The sequence below is a fragment of the Poecile atricapillus genome, chromosome 18 (genome assembly GCF_030490865.1).
Source record: "Poecile atricapillus isolate bPoeAtr1 chromosome 18, bPoeAtr1.hap1, whole genome shotgun sequence".
Lineage (NCBI taxonomy): Eukaryota > Metazoa > Chordata > Aves > Passeriformes > Paridae > Poecile > Poecile atricapillus.
In genome coordinates, this window is record NC_081266.1 from 6,278,445 (window position 1) to 6,300,711 (window position 22,267).

At 41.1% G+C, this 22,267-nt stretch overlaps 1 protein-coding gene across 8 annotated transcripts in view; it reads right to left on the reverse strand.

Moving 5' to 3' along the window:
• ERC1 (ELKS/RAB6-interacting/CAST family member 1) overlaps positions 1-22,267 on the reverse strand; it is a 281,610-nt gene that overhangs the window by 39,677 nt on the left and 219,666 nt on the right. For all 8 annotated transcript variants that reach the window (XM_058853112.1, XM_058853111.1, XM_058853110.1 and 5 more), the window contains one exon: positions 19,548-19,692. In XM_058853112.1, the coding sequence (XP_058709095.1) occupies positions 19,548-19,692 (145 nt within the window). The remainder of the gene's footprint in view (positions 1-19,547; positions 19,693-22,267) is intronic.

Below are 22,267 nucleotides of genomic sequence, written 5' to 3' on the forward strand. Positions count from 1 at the left end.
AGGAGAAAACATGAGATAAACCTGTTTTGATTATGAATGTGAACAATCAACATCAGAACTTCTTTAAGCATGCTCTCGCTGATTGTCTCATGGTCCTGTCATGATTTCACTGTATTTTCATTGTTTTTTTTTTTTTTACCATATAGTTCACTGTATTCTATAATTTATAGATCCTGTATTCTATAATCACTAAATGTTTGGGTAAACAAGGAAATTACCAGGTTTAAACTGTTTCTAACACAACCAACACCTGAAAACTTTCATTGCAAATTGCACATTGTACACTATTTTACCTGCCAAAACTGTAGCCATAGTTAATTTTTACAGAATCACTCAGTTCCTCCTTCATGGAGGTACTGCTGCAAAGCACAACATGTAGGTTGCCAAAAGTAAGTTATTTTATGTTCATTGATGTGCACCTCAGCACTAAAGACCAAATTAATAGATTTTATCACACTTAAATTATTACATGACAAAAACCAGAACTGATGCTGATCCACGAAGTTTAGGGGAAAGTCAGAGACATACTCTGCAAAACAGCTGGTAAAGCCTAGAGGAGTGCTGCCCAGGTCTGACAAACTCTTTATTGTGGAATCCCACATATAAATTTGAAAGCCACAGATTTCACTCCAGCCATTGTTTATAATACATTTTACAGAATGTTTTTATTTGAAAGCTTGCACGAAGCTGTGTGTTCTAATGAGAGTACAAACCTCTCCTAAGCATTTCTGCAGGACAGCTCGTGTTCTGGTACCCATTACCCTGGAAAGCTTTGAAACCACGTTCTGTTCATGGGGCTCACACATTTCTGTAGCTCTAGAGAAGCTCTCTAAGAACCAGCAGATAGCAGCTCATGAGCTGTGCATTCTCCCTCTAATCCAGACTGCTTCACGTGCTCAGTGCAGAAACTCTCAGAGTTTCCATCAAATCTGTTCCTCCACCATGAAACCCAGCACAAACCATGACATCAGTGACTCTTTTCTCCTTTCCTGTAGACTATTTGCGTGGGGTAATTTTGGTTTTGCTAACCAGTCTAAACAAGCTTTATTAATCCTTTAATGTAGAGTTTAAAAAACCCCACGTTAAGTAAATATTAATATAATGACTGTACTTGTGACAAATGAGTATGTGGTGGAGGCAGTGTGTCGGTGCATCAAAGGAGTTATCCCATTTTAATCTCAGTTGAATGTTTCACTGGAAGCACATGCAAAAGCAACAGTCTAGAAACATTTTTGTCACTAATAACATAAAAAAACAAAGGAAAAACTCAGGTGATTGTTCTTTCAAAGTGTGGGCCAAATTCAGTATCTCTGAAAATTATGCACTTGTGGAGGCTTTCAGATAGTTCTTTTCTACTTGTTAGAAACCTGCAGTGAGCCACAATCCCTGTTAATGTGCAACCAGCTCTCTGCTGGAATCTGGCTGTCAGAAACAGAGAGAATAATCCCTGCTATTCCAATATGATGTCCTGCATGACTACTTTATATCTACACCTACATAAACATACTACCTTGAGTCCATACCCACCCCAGACATACTACCTTGAGTTCAAAGCTACTCCAAACATACTACCTTGAGTCCATCCCCACCCCAGACATACTACCTTGAGTTCAAAGCTACTCCAAACATACTACCTTGAGTCCATCCCCACCCCAAACATACTACCTTGAGTCCATACTCACCCCAAACATACTACCTTGAGTCCATACTCACCCCAAACATACTACCTTGAGTCCATACTCACCCCAAACATACTACCTTGAGTCCATACTCACCCCAAACATACTACCTTGAGTCCATACCTACCTAGAGCCTTAGGACTCTGAAAGACTCTTAAAGTATTTAACTCTGTGCCCCCTTCCCACTCGTGATACTTAGTGAAATGAAATGGGAGACATTTCTCAAATTTGTAAAGAGATGGCACACACATCTTTGTAAGGTTTAGAAGACACATCATTAGTTAGGCTTGGCTTTCCTTTTGGCCTGTGTTTAAGATTAGAAACTGAGATTTCTCCATGAGCAGCAAACCAGCACAAATTTCAACTGCATAGACACGAAACCCATTCCTGTTACTGCATTTCTGTGTTTTTGGGAGCCCAGCAAAGAGTGTGTGCAGCTGCTGGGGTTTGTCAAAGCCTGCAGGATTTAACACAGTTCTACCTGAGATGCTGCCTTCTGCATTGGCTGCTGGCAATGTTCCAACAGTGTTCCTTTATAAAGTGAAAGACTTTATCAGTCCAGCTCATTTCTATGTTTAAAGATGTCATTTTCCTGTTCATCTCCCCACATGTGATAATTACTGAAAAGCTTTATCTTGAAGAATTCGTACTCTACAAGCCTTTGAACTAAACTAAAGGAGGCAGATCATCTAGATATGGCATGCTCTGTGAGACTTGACATACATAGACATATGTGGATGGGATTAAAAATAAACTTGGAACTGAAATTTTCCCTGCACAGGAATGTGTCTCTTGGAACTTAGCTCCTTAGGAGATGAACAAGCTAACCATGGAATTGCCCAAAATGACAAAGTTTATTGAAATCAATTGCTCTGATTCCTGTATGAAGAAAACCAGTGACACACACACAAAAAAAATCCAGATCAGATCTGTATTTGGGATTCCTTTTTGTGTTATACCATACAATCATGACAGTATATGTTCCTTTAGCTCTCTTTTACTCCCTTTAGAGATCCCTCAAGATGTGTTTAAGATCTGCCTTTCTCAATTACTTGCTCCACAAAGGCTGGAACCTGCCCAGTCACAGGTTTGAAAGGAAACTGAAAATAAAAAAGATCTCCTCTCATGGTTAACTGCTCAGGAACCAGCCAAATGTGTTATTTCTCTGTCATCTTTCCACTGCATGTAAAGGTCTTAGGCAGAAATATCAAGATACCCTGTATCTTGAAGATGTCTGAGCAGGTGCTGTGGTCTGAGGACATTTACAACCATACAGGAAAACTAATTTGTAGAGAATGGGTGGGCTATGCAGCAAGGACCTGCATTCAGGCAGGGTCAGCAGAACAAATGGTAACCCATAACAACACCCTCAAAGAATCCTGGATCTCTCACACAACAGAAAAACCAAGAAATCATTGATTGAAACTGATCTGAAGACAGAACAGCAAACAAAATGAGCTGCTGTTTCAATTCTTGAGGTAAAGTAAGAGAACTGGTTAAGTTCACATTCCAGTTTTGAGCAGATAAAATCACTAGGTTTAAAATAAGCAGGTATTTTTTGGGTTATGAGCCTGCCCTGTGGTGCAGTTTGTCAGGGCAAATCTGATCTTGATTCCATGTCATGGAAGAGAAGGGTCTTGCTGCAGAAGAGAATATAAGATCACTATCTTCTGCTACCACATGCCCCTAAAACAGAAAAGGCTAATTGATTTAAATAAGCTTAACAACTGGGGGTTTTTGTTAATTATGCTGCTACATCCACTCTTGGACTATTGTGCAGTCTTCACTAGTTCTTTAATCAGTAAAGTGATTTCTTTTGCAGACAGCATGGCTACCCTTGAAGAGCATGTGAGTCCACTCTACTACCCCTTTTATACTGACTAATGAAATCTGCATTGCATTTGTATTCTCCATCTTCTAAGCATGGCCTTCAACCCTGTAACAATCCCTCTCTGCAGCCTGCCTCCCCCGTGGTGTCTCCAGGCAGGACTCAGCTGGGAGCAGTGTGAAAGTCTGTGTGTTCTGAGTGGCCAAACATTGGTGTGTGCTACAGCCAAACCAAATCCAGCCCAGCTCCCTCCTCCTCACCTTCCCCTGGGTGGGAGCTCTGCTGCGGGCTCCTCTGGCCTCCAGACAGCTGTGCATGTTCATTCAGCTCCTGTCAATTACCAAATCTTTGAGACTTCTTTTCCTCTGTCAAATTTGGCTGAAAATGGTCAATAAATGGGAAAGTTACTGGGTAGGAACTGCAGCTCAGCTAAGGAGATGGATGGCACTGTCATTTGAGCTCCTTTTCTGTGGAGTGCAAACTGATGCATTTTGTTGGAATTGTAAGAGTCTGGCTGTGGACTCTCAGGATGTCCTTTCACTAAATGCCACACAAAGTGGAATTTTTTGGTACATGCCTTTCTTTTGGATTCTGGGAGACTGACCTGCTAGAAATTCTCCAGTGGTTAGCATTAGCTCATGTGTCTGCTGAATGTTTAATAGATACAGTTTATTGTCTCTTTAAACTCCTTTGATATTTACCACTAAATACAACCCATTTTAAGAAAAAAGTGAAATGCTACTTCTCCAACAATGCAAAAGGAAATACCTATCTCTGCCATGGTCCTCATTAATCAATCTGTTGAAAACTTCTGATTGTACTTTCCTCCTTGCTCATTTTTCCCCCCCTCACTGTGTATTTGTGGGTCCAAACCAAAAATTTAATCTGATGTTTTACAGAATAATAGAAAAGCACAGACAAAAAAGCAGTGAGAAAAACAAGTTGAAATGTACTCTTCCTAAAAACTTTGATAGGTTGGTAACATGTTTTACAAAGCGAAATGTAAAAGGTATCTCAGGTTATGCTAAGGTTGAAATGCAAATCAACAATTTACTGATCTTGTGATTACTTTGATCTTGTGCAATTTAAGCATCAACACTAAGCACTACAGGTAAGGTTAGAAATCTGCAGACAACCCCCCTTAAATTACCTATGTTATATCCTACAGAACAGGAAAATATTTCCATCAAATATGGAACAAACTTTGCTCGACATTGTTGGTGGGACTCCTGTTTTGTTCTATTTGCCTGAAATTTCTCCTTCTCTTTTAACTTCTGCTTCACTCCACACCCTGCTCATCTTACCCTCAACTACCTTACTCTGTTCCCCTTTCCTTTGTTATTCTATCTGCTTCTCCTTTCCAAAATAAATCCACTTGCATATGCTCAACTTCACAAAGCTGCCCATCTAACACAACCACTTCAGTCACTCTGCTTTTGTCTCAGTCTTCCTCCTGGCCTCAAACAAGGAACTTTCTCACTCCAGTGGTATCTGTGAACCCCAGCTCACCTAGGAATTTCCATACAAGATGTATGTTTGCATCCTACCGCAAAATCTTAAAAGCTCAACAAAAATCATTTGTGTATCTACACCTTTCCTAGCTGAAGAGATTTGGAAGTCTTACAATCTTTGTCTATTGTGACTGTGCTGTTACAATAAATACAGCAAAAGAATTCTTTTACCCAGCAAGTTTTAATTTTGGAAAGTATATGCCAGTGTTTTGACCACAGACCTTTTATTGTTACATTTTTTTATTGTTCTGTGACTACAACTGCATTTGCCTGCAGCTTCAAAGAGCTGTTAATAGCAAACCCCCCTCCCCTCTATACATGCTGTTCTTGGCAAAAAAAAGGAGTTATGTACAGATACAAATTCCTAGATGCTAAAGTGATGGGAGCTGCTCAGCATCATCTCAGCACAGACTGTCTGTGACTGCCCAGAGCCCAGCTCTGGGTGTATACACCAATGGATCTGTGTCTACATCATATAAACAGTGTTGATAGCAACTTGAAAAAAACACACACAGAGAAAACTCAAGACTATTTGAGCTTGCTCTGAAATTAATTTTAAAAGCTGTTACGTATAAAAGAAAAAGAAACCCCGGTATTATTCTTTTTGTGCTTTGCTTTCATCTTTGAATCCAGGCAAAAATCCTGCATGCTAACTGCTGGAGGGAAGAGTTGAAAGGGCATTTCCTTTGACAACCAGCAGAGCTTTGCTACCCCCAGCTAAATAAAAGTGAAGAATTTTTTCTGCACGGCCAATTATTAGGTTTGACGTGCACCTAGAAGTGCCCTGCCTCATTATTCCTGTCTGTCTGTCTGTCTGTCCTGTCTGTCCACACCATGTGTGTGTGGTCTGCACACACAGGATTCCTGTCCATCCTCACTGTCCCTGGCCCACTGGGACAGGGTTCCACACACCAGCACTGCAGAGCTGGACAGATGATTCCTGTCCCTCCCTCTGCTCTTGCACTCACTACACAACCAAGGAGAAACACAATAAAACAACATTTATATTTTTTTTCCCTTGTTATTCCAGCAGAGCTTGATTTTTCCTATTAAATCTGCATCAAAGCTTAGGTACTAAGCTGGAGAGGCTGAAAAAACATTCTGATTTTCTATTGTATTCGTGCCAAAATCATTCTTACCAAGGAAAGAAATTCTCTTATTCTCTACAAAACTGATGGCACACTGTGTGTAGAGATGTGGCAGCTTGGCCAGCTGCATTTCTCAAAGGTGTCTGCATTCCAGTATTCCCATCTTTGCCTGCTCTGCTCCTAATCTGTTGTCTTGTGTGATTTACATTATACAATGCCATTACACATGGGTAGAGGCCCACCCTATGGGCACCATAAAGCACTCTGTAAAGCTTAGGGAAAAAATCAGAGAATTCTCTCTGCTACAAGACCACTCCAAGAAAAAAAAAGATCTGTGGAACAAGATGAGAAAAAAGCCAGTCATACCTCTGGTGAGTTTTTCTTAACAATCCTTTTATTGCTAAGTCATTAAAGTTAAGATAGGTGATTCCACTTGTTAAAGAGCCCTGACAAAGCAGAGGAAGAAGCAGAAAAGAATGAATGGAAGGACAAGAGCAACCTTGATTAGTTGATTAGAAGACCTAGGAGGAAACAAGGAAGCCTTCATATTTTTAAGTCCTCTTTATATCACAGAGCAGCTTTCTGGCTAACAGTGGAGAAGGACTGGCTGGTTGTGGTAATCAGGAAAGGGGGGAAGAGAAAAACCTTTCTGTAATCTGATGGTGATGAAAAGGTCCAGGAAAATAAGGAATTTGTCTTAGTCTGCACTTCCCAGTCTGTGGATCCTTCCCACTAGATCTGTGAATTTTTCATTTTCTAATGCAGAAGAACACACATCTTGCATGCCTCCATATGAGACAGAGAAGACACTTGAAAGATGATCAAAGATCTGTGTATATATAAGTAAATATATTTCCCCTTAGACAAAATAAAAAAAAAAAAACAGGGAAAAACTACAATGAGAAGGTACAGTCCTTAATACTTCCAGAAAGCAAATAAACTTGTGCAGGCTTCCAAGTTTTAAACAACCTGTGAGTGTGTATGTTCTTAAGGATCACTATATTGCTTTTATTATTTTTTCAGCACCATTACTGTCAGCAGCTGGCAGAGCTTTGGGTTGCCAGCTGTAATAAAGGAGGAGAAGCCAAGGTTGCATCTGCTGGTGTTTAGGGGATGGAGGACTGGCCTGGTGTCATAAATTATGGTAATGTTTCATGTTAAGGTGAAAACAGTGAGAAGAGTAACTTCTGAGCTATTAAAAGGATTAAGAGTGGTAGACTGGTGAAACAGAATGTTTAAAAATGTTAAGTTTCCCACCCCAAGCAAAAACCCACTGTAAAAACAAGAGATACCTAGGCTGTTCAAGTCCTGAGGAAAAACTTGCCTGGAGTCAGCTGTGAGACCTCCATTTATTTTTTGTTTACTCAGCTACAGGAAATATTTGTATTCACACTAAGACAGGCAGACATTGGTGGTAAACAAACAGAAAGAGAAGAAAGGACTGGGTTCTGTGACTGTAAAATTGTACTCAAATAAAGAGAACAAAGGCTCTAATAAAATGGCAACCCCTTAACCAGGGCTGTATTGAACATAAAAGGCCTCTGCTTCCTCCAGGCACCAGCCCTGGGAGGAGAGTTTAACATAAATTTGGGAGTAGAGCTTTACAAGAGTTGAGAGATGAACAGTCACCTCTACTACTGATCATCTAAACTTCTACAACATGTAATTGCAAAGGTAAATGACTTGCATTTGAAATTGAGGGTACATAATCAGCAAGCTTTTCTTATATCCACATGATAAATGTTTGATTATGCCAGGTAAAATCAGACAGCAATCTTTAGATAGCTGAGTTTGAGACTTACTTTGTCTTCATGAAAAAATGTGGACTAATCCCTAAAAACACTTGTTGCTACTGCAAGGACTCAAAACCTTTGGTGACATCCTCAAGGCAAAAAAGGGCACACAGAAACTGTGCCTTTATTCTCTGTGTTCCATATAGAATATTCTGTAATTCTGTGTTCCATTCAGCTGCTCAGGGACAGCTGAACACAAGTTCCCTGAAGAGATCTGCCAAAATCACACATTCATGTTGAACAGAATTGTCTCCAGACCTCCAGTTCAGCACAATCTCCATCAGCTTCCTCATCTTGTACCTTTTGGAGACGGCAGCTGTTTCCAGACTCCTCACAGCTCCCAAGTTGGGAGACAGCAGAAAAATCTCCATCCCCTCTTTGCATTCACTAATGGCAAGTGGCATTTGTGCAAATCTAAGGAAAATCTGCACACTTTTTCTTAGGTCATGAGTATTTCTTCATCTTAGAAAAGGGCTGCAGAAAACAACATGTACTTGTTGAGGAATAAATGCATCATTCTTTTAAGACTTGGACTCTTCAGAACATAACACGAGGAATTTAACAGAACTGAGAGGAACCTGAAGGCACCAGCACCCCTCCATTTGCAATTTTTAATTTCTATTTCTATTATTATAATAGAATTATAATTTCTAATTTCATAAATCTGCCTCTCATTTTGACAAACCTGCTACGCTGTCCTATCAATTTCCACAACGTGGTATGTAAATTAACAAAGGATTATTATCAAGAAACTACTCCTAATTAACAGCATCTTAGATTTCCAACTGCAAGATGAAACCTCTGTTTTCCCCTGCCTTAGCCATTCATTTGCCTGAGATATGATGCACTGGACCAGGCTCAGTCAGACAGTTTCAGAAAGGGAAATGATTTTCAGAATTTAATGATCTTAATACAGTGGGTGAGAAAAAAATCAGTAGTCTGAGAGATATTTCAGTGCATAAGCTCCAAAATACCTGAGATCACTGTTCATCAACAGTTCACTGTTTACTGAAGCTGAAGTTCATTCCATGCAGTTAAGACTTAGTTTTTTCCATTATCAATTTTTAAAATGGTGAGGATTAAAATTCTCCTTTGCAGTCTACGCATTTCCCTCTTTTCAAGCAAAAAAAGAGCAGTGATTTATTATGTTACTCCCAAAATAACACAGCAAAATCACAAATATGCAATATATTCTATCTTATAGATCATTAATTTTCATTACATATTCTAGGTGTACAATTCTTTCCATCATTCATTCCTCCTCCAAGTAAAGAACACATCACTAACACATTAAGTCATACAACTGTTAATCTGTAATCTACTTGAAACCTTCTACATATTTAGTTTATGAACCCAATCACTCACCTCATATCTCTGACTTCACCTTCTCCTTACATGTTTTTGGAACACACCTTGAATCATCTATCACCTCACCAGTTACAAGTCTTACACAAATTAAAACCAATAGCAAAGCTGGAAAAATGCCTTTCAGCTTTCTGCCACTATGTTTTAACTGACTATCAATGTGTGAATTGGGTTTTTTATGTGATGTCACAGGTTCCTTAGGCTTTTCATCCAAAGTAACCACAAATAAAGTTTTACTTTATAGCTTTAGAATGAAACTGTTTGGTGTGTGGCATGCTCCCTGAGGAGTAATATTAAATACAGGGAGAGATAAGCATAATGTACCAAGTTAGCAGATATTGAATGGAGATTTGGTGAAGGGACACGTGTCTCCTAGACAATGTCAAACAGCCCAGCTGAACGGGAATCATTTAGCACAGAAAAACCTGCATCCCATCAGTGAAATACCTGTAAGGATGCTTACACACCCATCTTCACCAAATTCAAGCAATTCAAAATCCTCCTGAAGCTGAAATTTTGATGTGAAATTTCTGTTTCTTCACACACATTCAAAAAAAAAATAAAATCTATTTGTGGGTTTATCTCATCGTGACTTTTTATACGTTTAAGTGGAATTCTCCCTGTCACCAGCACTGCAGAGTTGCCCAAACAATGGGTCTAAATGATACAATTTAAATGTAATCATAACTCACTGTGTTTTCCGGTCATCCCTCAGACATCATCAGTTCAAATACCAAGAGAGATGCCAAACCAGCCCAGCCACAAGGAGCCATGGCTGGAAAATCTCAAATATTTTACTCCTGAGGCACATCCTGCCACTGGACAACAATCAGGAGCAGTTGTGGATGGGTCTTTCCCAGCTACCCCACAAACCATGGGCAATCCTGAGCTGTTCTAAACCACTCTTTCTGAGATTTTGCATCCATCTCATGACTCATCAGCCAAGAGAAATATTGTCAGGAACTATGTTCGACATAATATCTGCAGCAAAGGGACAGGATGAATTCCATAACTACTCTGTGGAAGGTATGTACCACAGAGAGCTGCTCTAATATATTCTCTTTATTTAACTGCAGACCATCAGAGCAGTGGTTCAGGCCACAATAACTGCAGGAAATCACCACATGGTGCAACTGTGATGTCAAATGACCATTTTCACATTGCACCAATACCCAGCAGCACCATTCACAGACCAAGGAATGATTATTTTTCAGGCCCAACTTAGATCTTCTAGTGCAGGCTTCTGAGGAAGCGAGCTCAGTGAGCATTCTCACCTCTTTAATAGTGCTAATTATTAAAGTTAATAATCCCCTCTCCCAGGGGAGGCTTAACTATCTTCCCTGATAATCAACACCAGCAAGTTGGTCACTTACAGGAATGGGATACTAGCCTAGACTTGTCCAGCAATCCTGATTTTCTAGAAAGAGGCAACATTGCTTAAATAATTTCCTATAGGAGTTCTAAGCCTTGAATGAGAGCTAGTGTATATGTGGCACTAAATGCTGTTGGTAATTATCCAATTAATTTAAATTAATGTGTGAGTTTTTAGTCACTTAAAGAGCTGTAAAACTAGAATATGAAAATCTTAATATATTCAATAAATGCAGGTATATTTCTAATGGAGTGAAATATGTTTTTAAAATCTGAGTTCAAACTTGGGAAATATTAGTTGTATTTTAAAAAATGTTACAGATGTCTAGAAAGAAAGGGTACCAAGTACTGTATTGTTCCATAATACTTCTATAAATCACCAAGCCCTCTCTCTCAGTGGGGTAAAAGCACCTTCCCTCCCCAGCAATCCTACACAGACCTAGAAAGAGACTTAGAGACTTAGAAAGAAAGTTAGGTTTGGAAAGCCCTGGGAAAAGCAGGCCCTGAGAAATATGAGGCCTTGTGCTTGCTAAAGATCAGGTCAAACTGCACCTGTGTGGTCAGTATATGATAAATGATAGAATTGTTAGATGTGATTAGATATAATTATTGTTTAAAGAACATGAGGAACAATGTTAGGGGGCTGGGGGGATCACGAGAAATCCGTGCTTGGGTAAAAACAATGCTTACAATAGAACAATGTAAGTTTAATAATTAATATGTAAGTTGTATAATGATAGAGTATAAAACATGTTCAGCTCAAAACCAAGATGGGTCAGATTTGTGTATGTGCACCCCTGACACCCAGAGCTCTTCAATAAAGCACCTTCATATAATCATTTGTGATTATGTGTGTTCCTGAATGCTAACACAGAGAGCAGACAGGGCTGTTTGCAGCAGGTCCAGCAGGCACCAGAAGATGCTCTGACACTTCCAGCAGGCACCAGAAGATGCTCTGACATGGTTCCAGCAGGCACCAGAAGATGCTCTGATGCTTCCAGCAGGCACCAGAAGATGCTCTGACACGGTTTCAGCAGGCACCAGAGGATGCTCTGACACGGTTCCAGCAGGCACCAGAAGATGCTCTGACGCTTCCAGCAGGCACCAGAAGATGCTCTGACACGGTTTCAGCAGGCACTGCCCTCCCTGGCATGCTGCAGCCAGCCACAGCCAGGGCTCCCTCGAACACACAATTTTATTTAGTCATTTGCAAGAGGCAAAGGGTGAAGGTGGAGGAGGAGGGAGAGAGGAAAGAGTGTAAGTAATACCAGGGAAAGATGAAATGCTGCCCCAGCAAAGACTGCTGACGCTGCACCGAGCGCTGTTCCTGTGCTAATAGATGATTAAAAATGATGGGAAAAAAGTCTGGAACACATGGCAGGGAGAAGGTGCTTTCTTTTAATCTGTGAGGGCTCCTAGTGCTGTGCTCCAGGAAGCAGTGCTCAAGGGCATGACAAAGCCTTGCTTTCTGTGCCTGCTGTCAGGGTGCTGGGGTCAGCTTCTGGCAGAGCCTTCCCCCTTGACAGAAACAATTACTGAGGAGCAAAGCCTGGCAAAACAAGCAGGGCTGTGATTGATAATCTGGGTGTGTTACAGCCCTTCGACAAAAGCCACCATGCCTAAATTTGACAGCTGGCAATGCTTGATGAGAGCCAATTAGTGGATATATATTCACTTCAGCCAGAAGTTTCTTCAGTTTCTAGTCCAACAGCTTCCTGAATAGGAAGTGTACAGAGTGATTTCCCCCACTTCTGCATGCTCACATCTACACTGCCAGCACAGCTAAGAATATTCTGTAATAACTACATATTTTGGCACCTTTGTGCATTGAACCAGTGAGTGAAAAGCTGCAAGTGACCTTCCAGACACTGCTGGTACAAGAACCTGGAAAAAGGTGACTTTACTTTGACTGGATAGTGAGGCTGGGACTGCACTGTGAATCTAACAACTCCACTGCACGTGATAATCATTCTTGAAATGCTTTGCTGTTCCTTGAAAAGCTTCTGGCAAAGTACATTAATCTGTTTGCTCCTGCTTCAAATTGATTAAGCTGGCATTCAGAGAGCACCAGAACTCAGAGTACTTTCTGTTCTGCCCGTGAAGAGATCTCTGACACGGCACCTTCAAGCTCCTCTGCCTGTTCTGAGCTTTCTTACCACAAAAGCTTTCTATCCCCACTTGTACATCTATTTTCACTCTTGCCAGTGCAAGTACATGGCTACAGTGGTAAAGAGATCAATGAACAAAGATGGATCCAAGAGCCCTGAATCTCATCACTCATTTCAAACATTGACTCCTCTTCCTCTGCTATGAAGAAGCCACCACCACCACACTCAGATTACATGAATATTCCTAGAGTTCCTACTGACAGTGGTTTGAGAGATGCCTCCCCTGACTGAACTGGAACCTTCCAGAGAGCAACAGGGGCTCTGTCCCAGCCACACCACGTGTAGGTAATTAGCTAACCAGGTAATTAGCTGCAGTGATTGTACCCTTGCTAACAGGGTCATCACTCTCCCCACACGTGGCTCCAAGTCAGGAGAGCTGAGGTAAAGCCTCCCAACCTGCATCACTTCATGGGGCAGGGAGGGAACTGGGCATGCTGAAACAGCTCCACAGCAAGGGGAACACATCTGTCTGTCTGTCTGTCTGTCTGTCTGTCTGTCTGTCTGTCTATCCCCTTTCCCTGTTTCACTTCTCTCCTTAGGAACAGAAATGGCTCCAGCCACTGCAACTTCAGCTTGGAAAAGTTCACAGCAGAGGAGTCTCAGGTGTCAGTGTGCAGGGTTTCCAGGGAAACAAGTAACAGTGGAAAAATATAATTTTGGGGTGAGAAGCTACTCTGGAATCTACAATTCTTTCCTTTTTCTCATGATCCCATAAACCACATTAACTTGGGAAACCAGTCTTTGCAGTAACTTGGCCTCGTAAAGGAAGGCAGTCAAAATCTTACAGGGAAGAGGCACAAAGTGGCACAGGAAAAACCGCTTTGGTACTTTCTTAGATAAAATGTGCATTCAATATTGCATAAATACTATTATTACCAGTCAATTATTAGTTATTTGACCATTGCCAAATAAATCCTCTCCATTTGTGGGAATGTTCAATAACAGACCCTCAGATTCATGCTGGCCCTCAGAGGAAGGCACAATCTTGATGAGGATACAGAAACAGAAGGGAAAAACAGATATTAAAGATTCCTCTGAATGGCAAGGCTGACTACAAAACCCACACTTAGAACAGCATGGGGCTTCTTATCTCCCTTTATTAAAATAGAGAATTTTTTGAACTGAATTTTTGAGTGAATAGAACTCAATAGAATGAGTGAACTTTTTGAGTGAACAGAAGAGTGTCTACAGCAAGAACATGATAGGTGGTAAATTCTTTTTTCTATGTCCCTAATAGAAAAAAAAACCAGCAATGAGCTTAAATTGCAGTAAGGGACATTACATATAATGATGAAGACAGATAAGGTATAAAAAAGACTTCCCAGGACTGAAAGTCTCCTCCACCTAAAGTCTTTAAGAACAGATTAGAGGTCTAACTGGATAAATCAACTCTGCTGCACAGAGCTCTCTCCTGAGGCCACACTATTCACTATTTTTATCATTATATGTATTTTTATCATTAACAGTTTGCCTGACAAAAGAAAATGCATATTTTTGGAACACGTGGAGAAAGCTGAAGCTGGGTGGTTCTCTGAGCATGCTGAAGTATAGAATTAAAACTCAGCATCTTCTTAAAAGACTGAGGAACTGGTCTGAAAGTAACTTTTATTTAGGCATAGGCAGCATAATAAACCACATGTTGTATTAATCTAACCTGAAGTCACACGATTTCAAATGAAAATCTTGAGATCCTGTCATGAGTAACATTGATTCAAGCTAGTTTCTGGTAACTTCTGCTATGATGATGATGATGATGATGATGATGATAATAATAATAATAATATTGAAATTATGTAATGATGTGAATATGGCTGTTTAAAACAATTAATTTGAATGATAAGCCAAGCTGTCAGCAAACACTAATACTGTTCAGAGCCTCCTAAAGCTTAACACTTCACATTTACAGCATGGCAGTGACAGAGGTGCTGGTCAAGTCAGGCACCCACTCTGCACAAACACAGACAATGACAGTCTTTGCTGCAAACAGCTCCTGGCAGGAAATCCCAGCTGTTTAAGGCTCAAAGCCCACGGGCAGGAAAACCTCAGCCCCTCCAGTCACAGCTTCCCTTCAGCACCCCAAACTGCAGAGCAGCGCTCTGCTCCGCTCCAGTAAATAGAAGCTGCTATCAAGACTTAGCTTGATGAGGAAAGGGATAAATAAAAGGCAAGCAGGCAGTTTTCTGTCAGCTGAGCAGCTGATAGAGAACTCTCAGAGCGGGGCCCTCTGTGTGCCACATCTGGAGCTGCTTACACAGCTCCAGCTCTCTGCTCCGGCAGCCGCCGCCTCTCCAGGAGCTCCCCACGGACACACAGCCCTGGGAGGAATAACTGGGACCACATTAGCTGCTGACCCTCGCCCTGCAGTGGCCCTGCCTGTCTGATGCCAGAGGAAATCCCTCATCCAAGCTGACAACCAATATGGAACAGGCAGCTGCGTTTGCTGCTCAACGCCGAGCGCCTCGTTAGGAAATGGGCTCTGTATTGAGGCACATTCCTGCCATTCAGAGCCTAGAAACTCTAAATTAAAACAACATTGATGCCATATCCTCTTTCCAAAATGCTTCTCTTCATCCAAACTTTAGTGCACGTACTTAGAGAAATTAAAGAACCAAAATGTCTTTGGCAGGGCTCCTTCCCCGTGCGAGCGACCAGGAACGTGACAGAGCTGGGAAAGGAGAAATCAGCAGAGCCCTCCAGATTCTGGATACCCTTCCCTTGATGGACCTGTGTGTCTTCATGGATATTTGTAATTAATTAATTAATGAAATAATGAAATACATAAATAATGAAATAAATAACAAAATAATGAAATAATGAAATAATGGAATAATGAAATGAATGAATGAATGAATAAATAAATAAATAAATAAATAAAATTAAGAAGTAAATAAATATCACGGGAAATCACTGGAACAAGTTTTTGGTTTTTGAGTGTTGTACCTTTCCACACTCTAAGAAATGTCAATTAACAGCAAGCCAGCTGATGGGATTACAGGTCTAACTGGATAAATCAACTCTGTTGCACAGAGCTCTCTCCTGAGACCACACTATTCACTATTTTTATCATTATATGTATTTTTATCATTAACAGTTTGCCTGACAAAAGAAAATGCATGTGTTTGGAATACATGGAGAAAGCTTATGAAATGAAGTCTAAGAAATGTCAATTAACAGCAAGGCAGCCGATGGGAACCAGCAGAAGCAGTGAAAAGCCACGATACAAATCCTGCTTTTCACTGCTGTCCTACAGCTCTGTGTCAGAGCTCTTGGCAGCCTCTGTTCCCAGCAGGGACACCCAGCAGTGCTGCTCCATCCCACAAACCACCCCTTCCCACCTTGCTCAGCATTTCCTACACACGTGGACACGGGAATCTTTCACTCAGCTGTGCCTGACCACCAACACAAAGAGCTCTAAGCATTTCCTAGCAATGGCATGGACTGAAACACCAAATACTTATCAGGGGGCTCAGCAGCTCTGAAACACGAATGACTGAGGTCAGGATCCCAGCTCTGAACCCAAAGGGTTGAATTTTGGGTTCCACAACTGCTTTTCAAAGTCTTCCAGAATATCTTGATTTGTGGCATCACTCTCCTTCCTTGAACAGCTGTGTTCAATACATCTGCGAGTCTGAAAGACTTTTCATTCACTGTTTCTGCTGTAAATTTCAGAATTACAGCTAAACTCTTAGGAAGTTCCTGAAAGGTGACACGGTTCTGTGGAGCTGGCAAGCACAGATGGACCCTTGTTCTCCAGATGCAGAAAGGGGTCCGTGTAGAGGAGGCTTAAACTGAGGAAGCAGCAGAGTTGTTTTGTTGGAAAATATGAGGCTGGTGACCTGGAACAGCTGAAGAGGAGTGCAAGGGCCAAGTACACAGAATATTTGCAAAGCGTGTAGAAAAATGAGATTCCCCTTGACTACATCAGGATCCTGTAAAATCTCACAGCCATCTCTTCTGACCCATCTCCTGTTTCTGGAGCTGTCAAAATTGGTGTGATTTGAATTTATTCAGAAAAAGTACATCCCACAACTACTGGCACTGAAAAAATAGATGGAATTTTTGATTCTCTGCAACTCATGGAGGTGGTGAGTAATGCTCTCCTGTAATAAGCAATGAGGAGTTTTTCTATCCATGTGTTGAAAGCTGCACACACACACACAAAAAAAAAAGGATATAAAATGACACATCCCTAAAGCACAGGATAGAATTTAGGGAGGATGTGTCAAATCTCTGCTTGGTCACATAAATATTTCTCAGGTATGCTTTAAATATAGTTTAGATTGTTTATAGGTAAACATAATTGGAGATTATGGATGTACTGGAGAATACCTGTGATTTTATACTACACATAAAACTTTTATTTGTACTACTCACAGCACAGATGTGTTGAGGAGATTGCTTTCTGCTTTCTTCATTATTTTTAAGATTAAAATCTTAAACAAGCTTAAACAGTGACAAGTCTTTATAGCTGATGGCAGTTTTGGAAACAGAATCTTCAAAGGCATTTCAACAGTCCAATGAATTATTTGAAAAAGGACTGTTGCTCCAACCTCAGATCATATCTGGTCTCACTACATACCAAGAACAATTTCAAATTATTCTCCTTTGCAATTTTCGTTTTTTGGGAAATTAAACAGAAAATTGGGAAATTAAATAGGAAATACAGAGAAAAACACTTAGAACTGGCATCCTTAAGGGAAACTGCCACGACTTTTTAGGAAGAGTTTATGATGCTGTAAGACTTATCAGCACTGAAGGATAACAACTGGAACTACAAATGTTTTAAAAAAATCATTTACCTGAAACCTAAGTCATTACAGATAAGCACAATGTTGATATGTTGATTAAATACACACAAATTTTCAGCAGAAAAAAAATCACCACAAAATTCAGATTGTTCCAGGTACTCACAAAAGATAATCAGAAGGACACTGGGAAGGGCAAGGGACATGAAAGCACCTGAATTTAAGCTCAGGACAACAAGAACTAAGAAGAAGTGCTAATTTCTCTTAGAATGAGTGGTACCATAAATTACAGCTGCTGCATCAACAATTACATGAACAAAACAAGAACCTGACATTGCTGTGACCACTTCTGATTCCTGTTTCAGTTTTCGCCTGGCTGACCAGGGACAGTAATTATGACTGTTGCTCAAAAGTAAATAATCCAAGACTTTAACCTGCACTTCTTGCTCATTCTGAAGCTGGTACACAGCACCTTCAAAAATACTGTTCTTAAATTAAACCATAAATAATTCTCTTAAACAACATGCTAAAAACATGTAAAAAAAACATGGTAAGGTGTAAAAAACCCCTTAAAAACATGTGAGTGTAACAATAATCTACTGGTGTTTGCTAAGGAAGAGGCAGAGAAATCCCTCATCACACTGCTGACCTGTTTTTGTCTCACAGTCTCTGACAGCAGCAGAAATCACCTGGCTGACAGATGAAATGTTGGACATAAAACTTTATGAAGATGGAAATGGTGGCACTGAAGAAGTTGATACTGGATTGGCAGCAGCAGATGTGCTATTACGAGGAATGTGGCAAGGGAATAACTCAGGAAAAACCCAGCAGAAGTGCTGAAGTGAAAAATCTACACAGATTTTTTCAGATCCTAAATCTCCTATTGCCAGGGATGCCTTTTGCTTCCTCTGTGTTTTATTGGCCAAGTACTTTTCCCATTGCATTTGTTACTGGAATGTAATACTAAATGCTTGAACAGAAACACACTTTTGCTAATTGTTATGCCAACACAGAAAGATCTTAGAAACAGGAAAAATCAGACATAGGAAGGGACCAATCTCCTCACAAGCACAAGACCTCCCAGAGTTTTTTGGGGTGTTCTCATGTTTGTCTCTATCCCAGTCAGCACAGAGGACACCTGTGGCTGTTGCTGGAGTTTTTGGCTGTCCCTGCTGTGCTTGAAGTGTGGTGATAAATTGCACTGCAGCTCTGGCCATATCCCATGCAGAATGGCTGTGCTGCCCCCCAGAATACTGAAATGTTTGATTTGATCAATCTCCTTCTCAGCAAATGAGAGAATGATAAAGGTGATTAGGAAGAAAGGTAGGTACTCTTCTTGGGTGTCTGTATAAAGATCTGGAAATTTGAGACTCAAGGACTGGAATGGCCTCCTTGAAGCATTATGTTGTACACATCTTTCTCACTGGCACAATGTGTATTTGGTTTCATTCCAAAACCAAGCAGTTTGGCTCTTGGGGAAAAGATGTGTGGTTTGCTAGTGTAGGAATGCAGATCAACTTTCAAAATGCAACTCTTTTGCCTACAGTATTATGAAGTGGTGTCAAGGATGTGGGGCATGGTGCTCCTGCTGCAGTCAGAAACCACAGGAGAGGCTGAGAGCTGCAACATTCATATTTGAGCTCTACAGCTGAGAGAAGTTTCTCCCAAATAGGTTTCTTCCCCAGCACAGCAACTACAAACCCCCAAGGGAAGTATCACTGCTTTGCCCTGAGCCTGTGGCTCTGCAGGCTGCAGAGGACAATAACCAATGTCCTCCTCATTCACAGCTTCCTCCACATCCCATCACACATTTACCACTCAGGCAGCCACACAAAGGAACTTCCCTCCACGCCGAGCCCAGCAGCTCGTTTGGAATTGTTATTTATGCACTTGCTGGCCTAACACATGACAGGATTATACATTATTAGTTCCATAAATCAAGATAATAATCCCACAGCAGATTATGAGCTGGGTTTTTTCCTGGCCCTCCTGTACCCACCTGCTGCTTGAGCTGTTGCACAAGACGGTCTTTCTCTCGTTTCAGTGCAGCCACTTCATCCTGAGTCTTCTTCTTGGAGGATGAAAGCTCTAGCAGAGCAATATTGGCATCTTTTTCACTAATGGCAGCAAGAAGGGCTTCTTGTCTGAAAAACAAAACAACAAACACATTATTATCCTGCAAAACTTAGAGGACTCCTCTAGAAAGATTTGGATATGCCATCAATGCTGTACCAGTGTGCAACTCTGAAAAGCAGGAATAAATATTTTTGTCTGGGCTACACATCTGTTGGTGGAACAGCAAGTCAAAACCCACACACCTCCCCCTAAACAACTGTGCTGATACCAAATTGCAGCTTGCAGGGTAAGAAAAACACATTTTGTTCTTCTGCTCTCACCTTCTCAGCTTTTAATAACTACCATTTATTATTACTTTGGCTGAACATTTTCCCATACTCTTTCCCTCTAGCAGAAAATTACAAATAGAATTCAGAAACATTTTATACATACTGGGAAGAAAGGAGACAAAGATAATCACCCTAACTGTAAAACAGCAGTTCTCAAAGGAACACAAAGGATTGATTATATTAGGGAAAACTTTTTATGTCCTTTGACCTTAATTCTCTAGCTGGTGATGTGCAACAGGATTTCAAAGAAAACCTTGGCCTTATTGCCCAGTAGTGTTGGCTTGTCTCACCTCTCATCACCTTGCAAAGAAGGAATAAAATGAGGTCCTAAACATGTGGCATCATGCAGGAGAGATGAGAGAGACAAGCCAAATACTGCACATTTCTGATCTACATTTCATCTCAAAAGAAAGTTGTAAGAGCACTTCAAGGTTTGCTGCAGCCCTCAGTATCCAGAAATTCATTACCAGGATCCCAATTGAAACCAGTGTCTCTAAAATGTGAACAAATCATGTATTTCAAGAGGAAAAGGGGCATTTCAACAGACACAATTGTTCATCTAACAGGACAGTGGACTTACACAATGGACTTTCTGTGGCTGGAATTTCTCTCTGGGTTTACACAGGTGTTTCTTGTGCAGTCCAAGAGAGTTAGCTTGCTTTAAATGAACTACCAGCATATCAAAAACCTCACAGATCCAGTGTAGAGAGTACTTGGATCCTGCCTAGATCATATCTAGAAAAACATTATTGCTTCCCTTTCAGAATGTAATACCATAGAGTAAAGCAAATTTTTTTTAGATACTTTAGGATAAAGTATTTTAAATACATTTGTGCTATGAAGAAATAGAAATATTCTGGTGACTTAATGGAGGCAAAGAGTAGAAGAAAGGAAAAGGTGCACATCAGATTCCCAGATGGAGTGTCAAGATTGTAGGTGTGGGAACGATGGATAATGGGCATGTGATTATTGCCATTTTGTTTCTGCTGCTTTTGCTTTATGGAAAAGTATCCAATTTTGGATGTCTGCCTGAAACATGAAAAATACCAATAGGGTGAAGTGACAGAACATGATCCATGACCTCTGCTTTTTTCCAGCTATCGGTATCCTGGGAAAGACAGGCTGGCTTGGAGCTCTGGTCATTTTCACTTGCTTTAGAGTAATCTGTTTTGATTATAAAGAAACACTTATTCTTTTAATAGTAAGCCCCCAATCCTCGCTGATGATTCAGGACCAGAGCCAAGAATATCTCCGTAACTCTATCTATGGGGCCATTACTCTGGTATGGAAATTGGAGGTGCCTCAAATAGCCTGTAAGCCATATACCTCCTGCAATCAAATCCTTTGTTGCCCATCTCTGCTCCCTAAGTGCCAACCCCAAGGCCAGGAAAATGAGATATGGATAGCAGTCCATTCCTTTTCCTTTCTGGTGAAAAATCTTTGCCACCATGTCTTAGAGGAGAACTTCCTCCTGGCCAAAACTCCAGCGCCGTGCTGTGACAGGAGGCTGCTGGTCAAGAAGTGGAGAGAAAGCCTCTGTGGCTTTCTGACTGTTTTCTGGAACTGAAACAAGGTGAGGTTTGAGCAAAAGGAAGAAAAATACCCTGTGGTAAGTGCATTGTAGTGCATTTTTCACTCTAGCAGGATAAAGGTGAGCTGCTCCACGTGGGAGAGGTGCAGGTGTCACAGCCAGCTCTGCTGGAGGGGACAGGGCTGCAGTGGCAAGCTGTTCTCAGCAGAGCTTGCCAATGATTCCAACACCATAGAAAGGGCATTCTACCAAGCAAAAGACAAGGCTTCTGATTAAAGAGCGTGACAAAAGTGACTTATTTCCCTTCCTGAGAGCTTTCTCCCAGGGGAACATGCTGTGAGACAGCTGATGTGGCAAGGGGGAGAAAAGGGGCTGCTGTGTGAAGGGTGGTGGCAGCATGTGAACAATCCCATCCATCAGCACTGTGCAGACACTCCTGGAGGCTCTGGCACTGCCACAGCCTTGGCTTCTTCAGCAAAATGCTTCTCCTCAGCCCACAGCATCCTGAAAGGTTCTCATGAGCAGGCAAAACGTGCTGCACATCCCAAGGATGCTGATCTCCTGAAATGCTGGCCAGGGCACTGAGCAGACACAGCTCACTTCAGCTAATTCAGGTATTTCAGAGGCTGGTACTAGTGTAGCTGTGCCAACATCAACTCAGCAGGGGCCAGCTGAACATTTATCTCTCTGCAGCCCCAGCTGAGCTGCTCGGGCTCACAAGGGGTAAGCAGACTCTGTCACAGACTGAATCCTACCAAACAGAACCTGAAATGGAAACAGAAA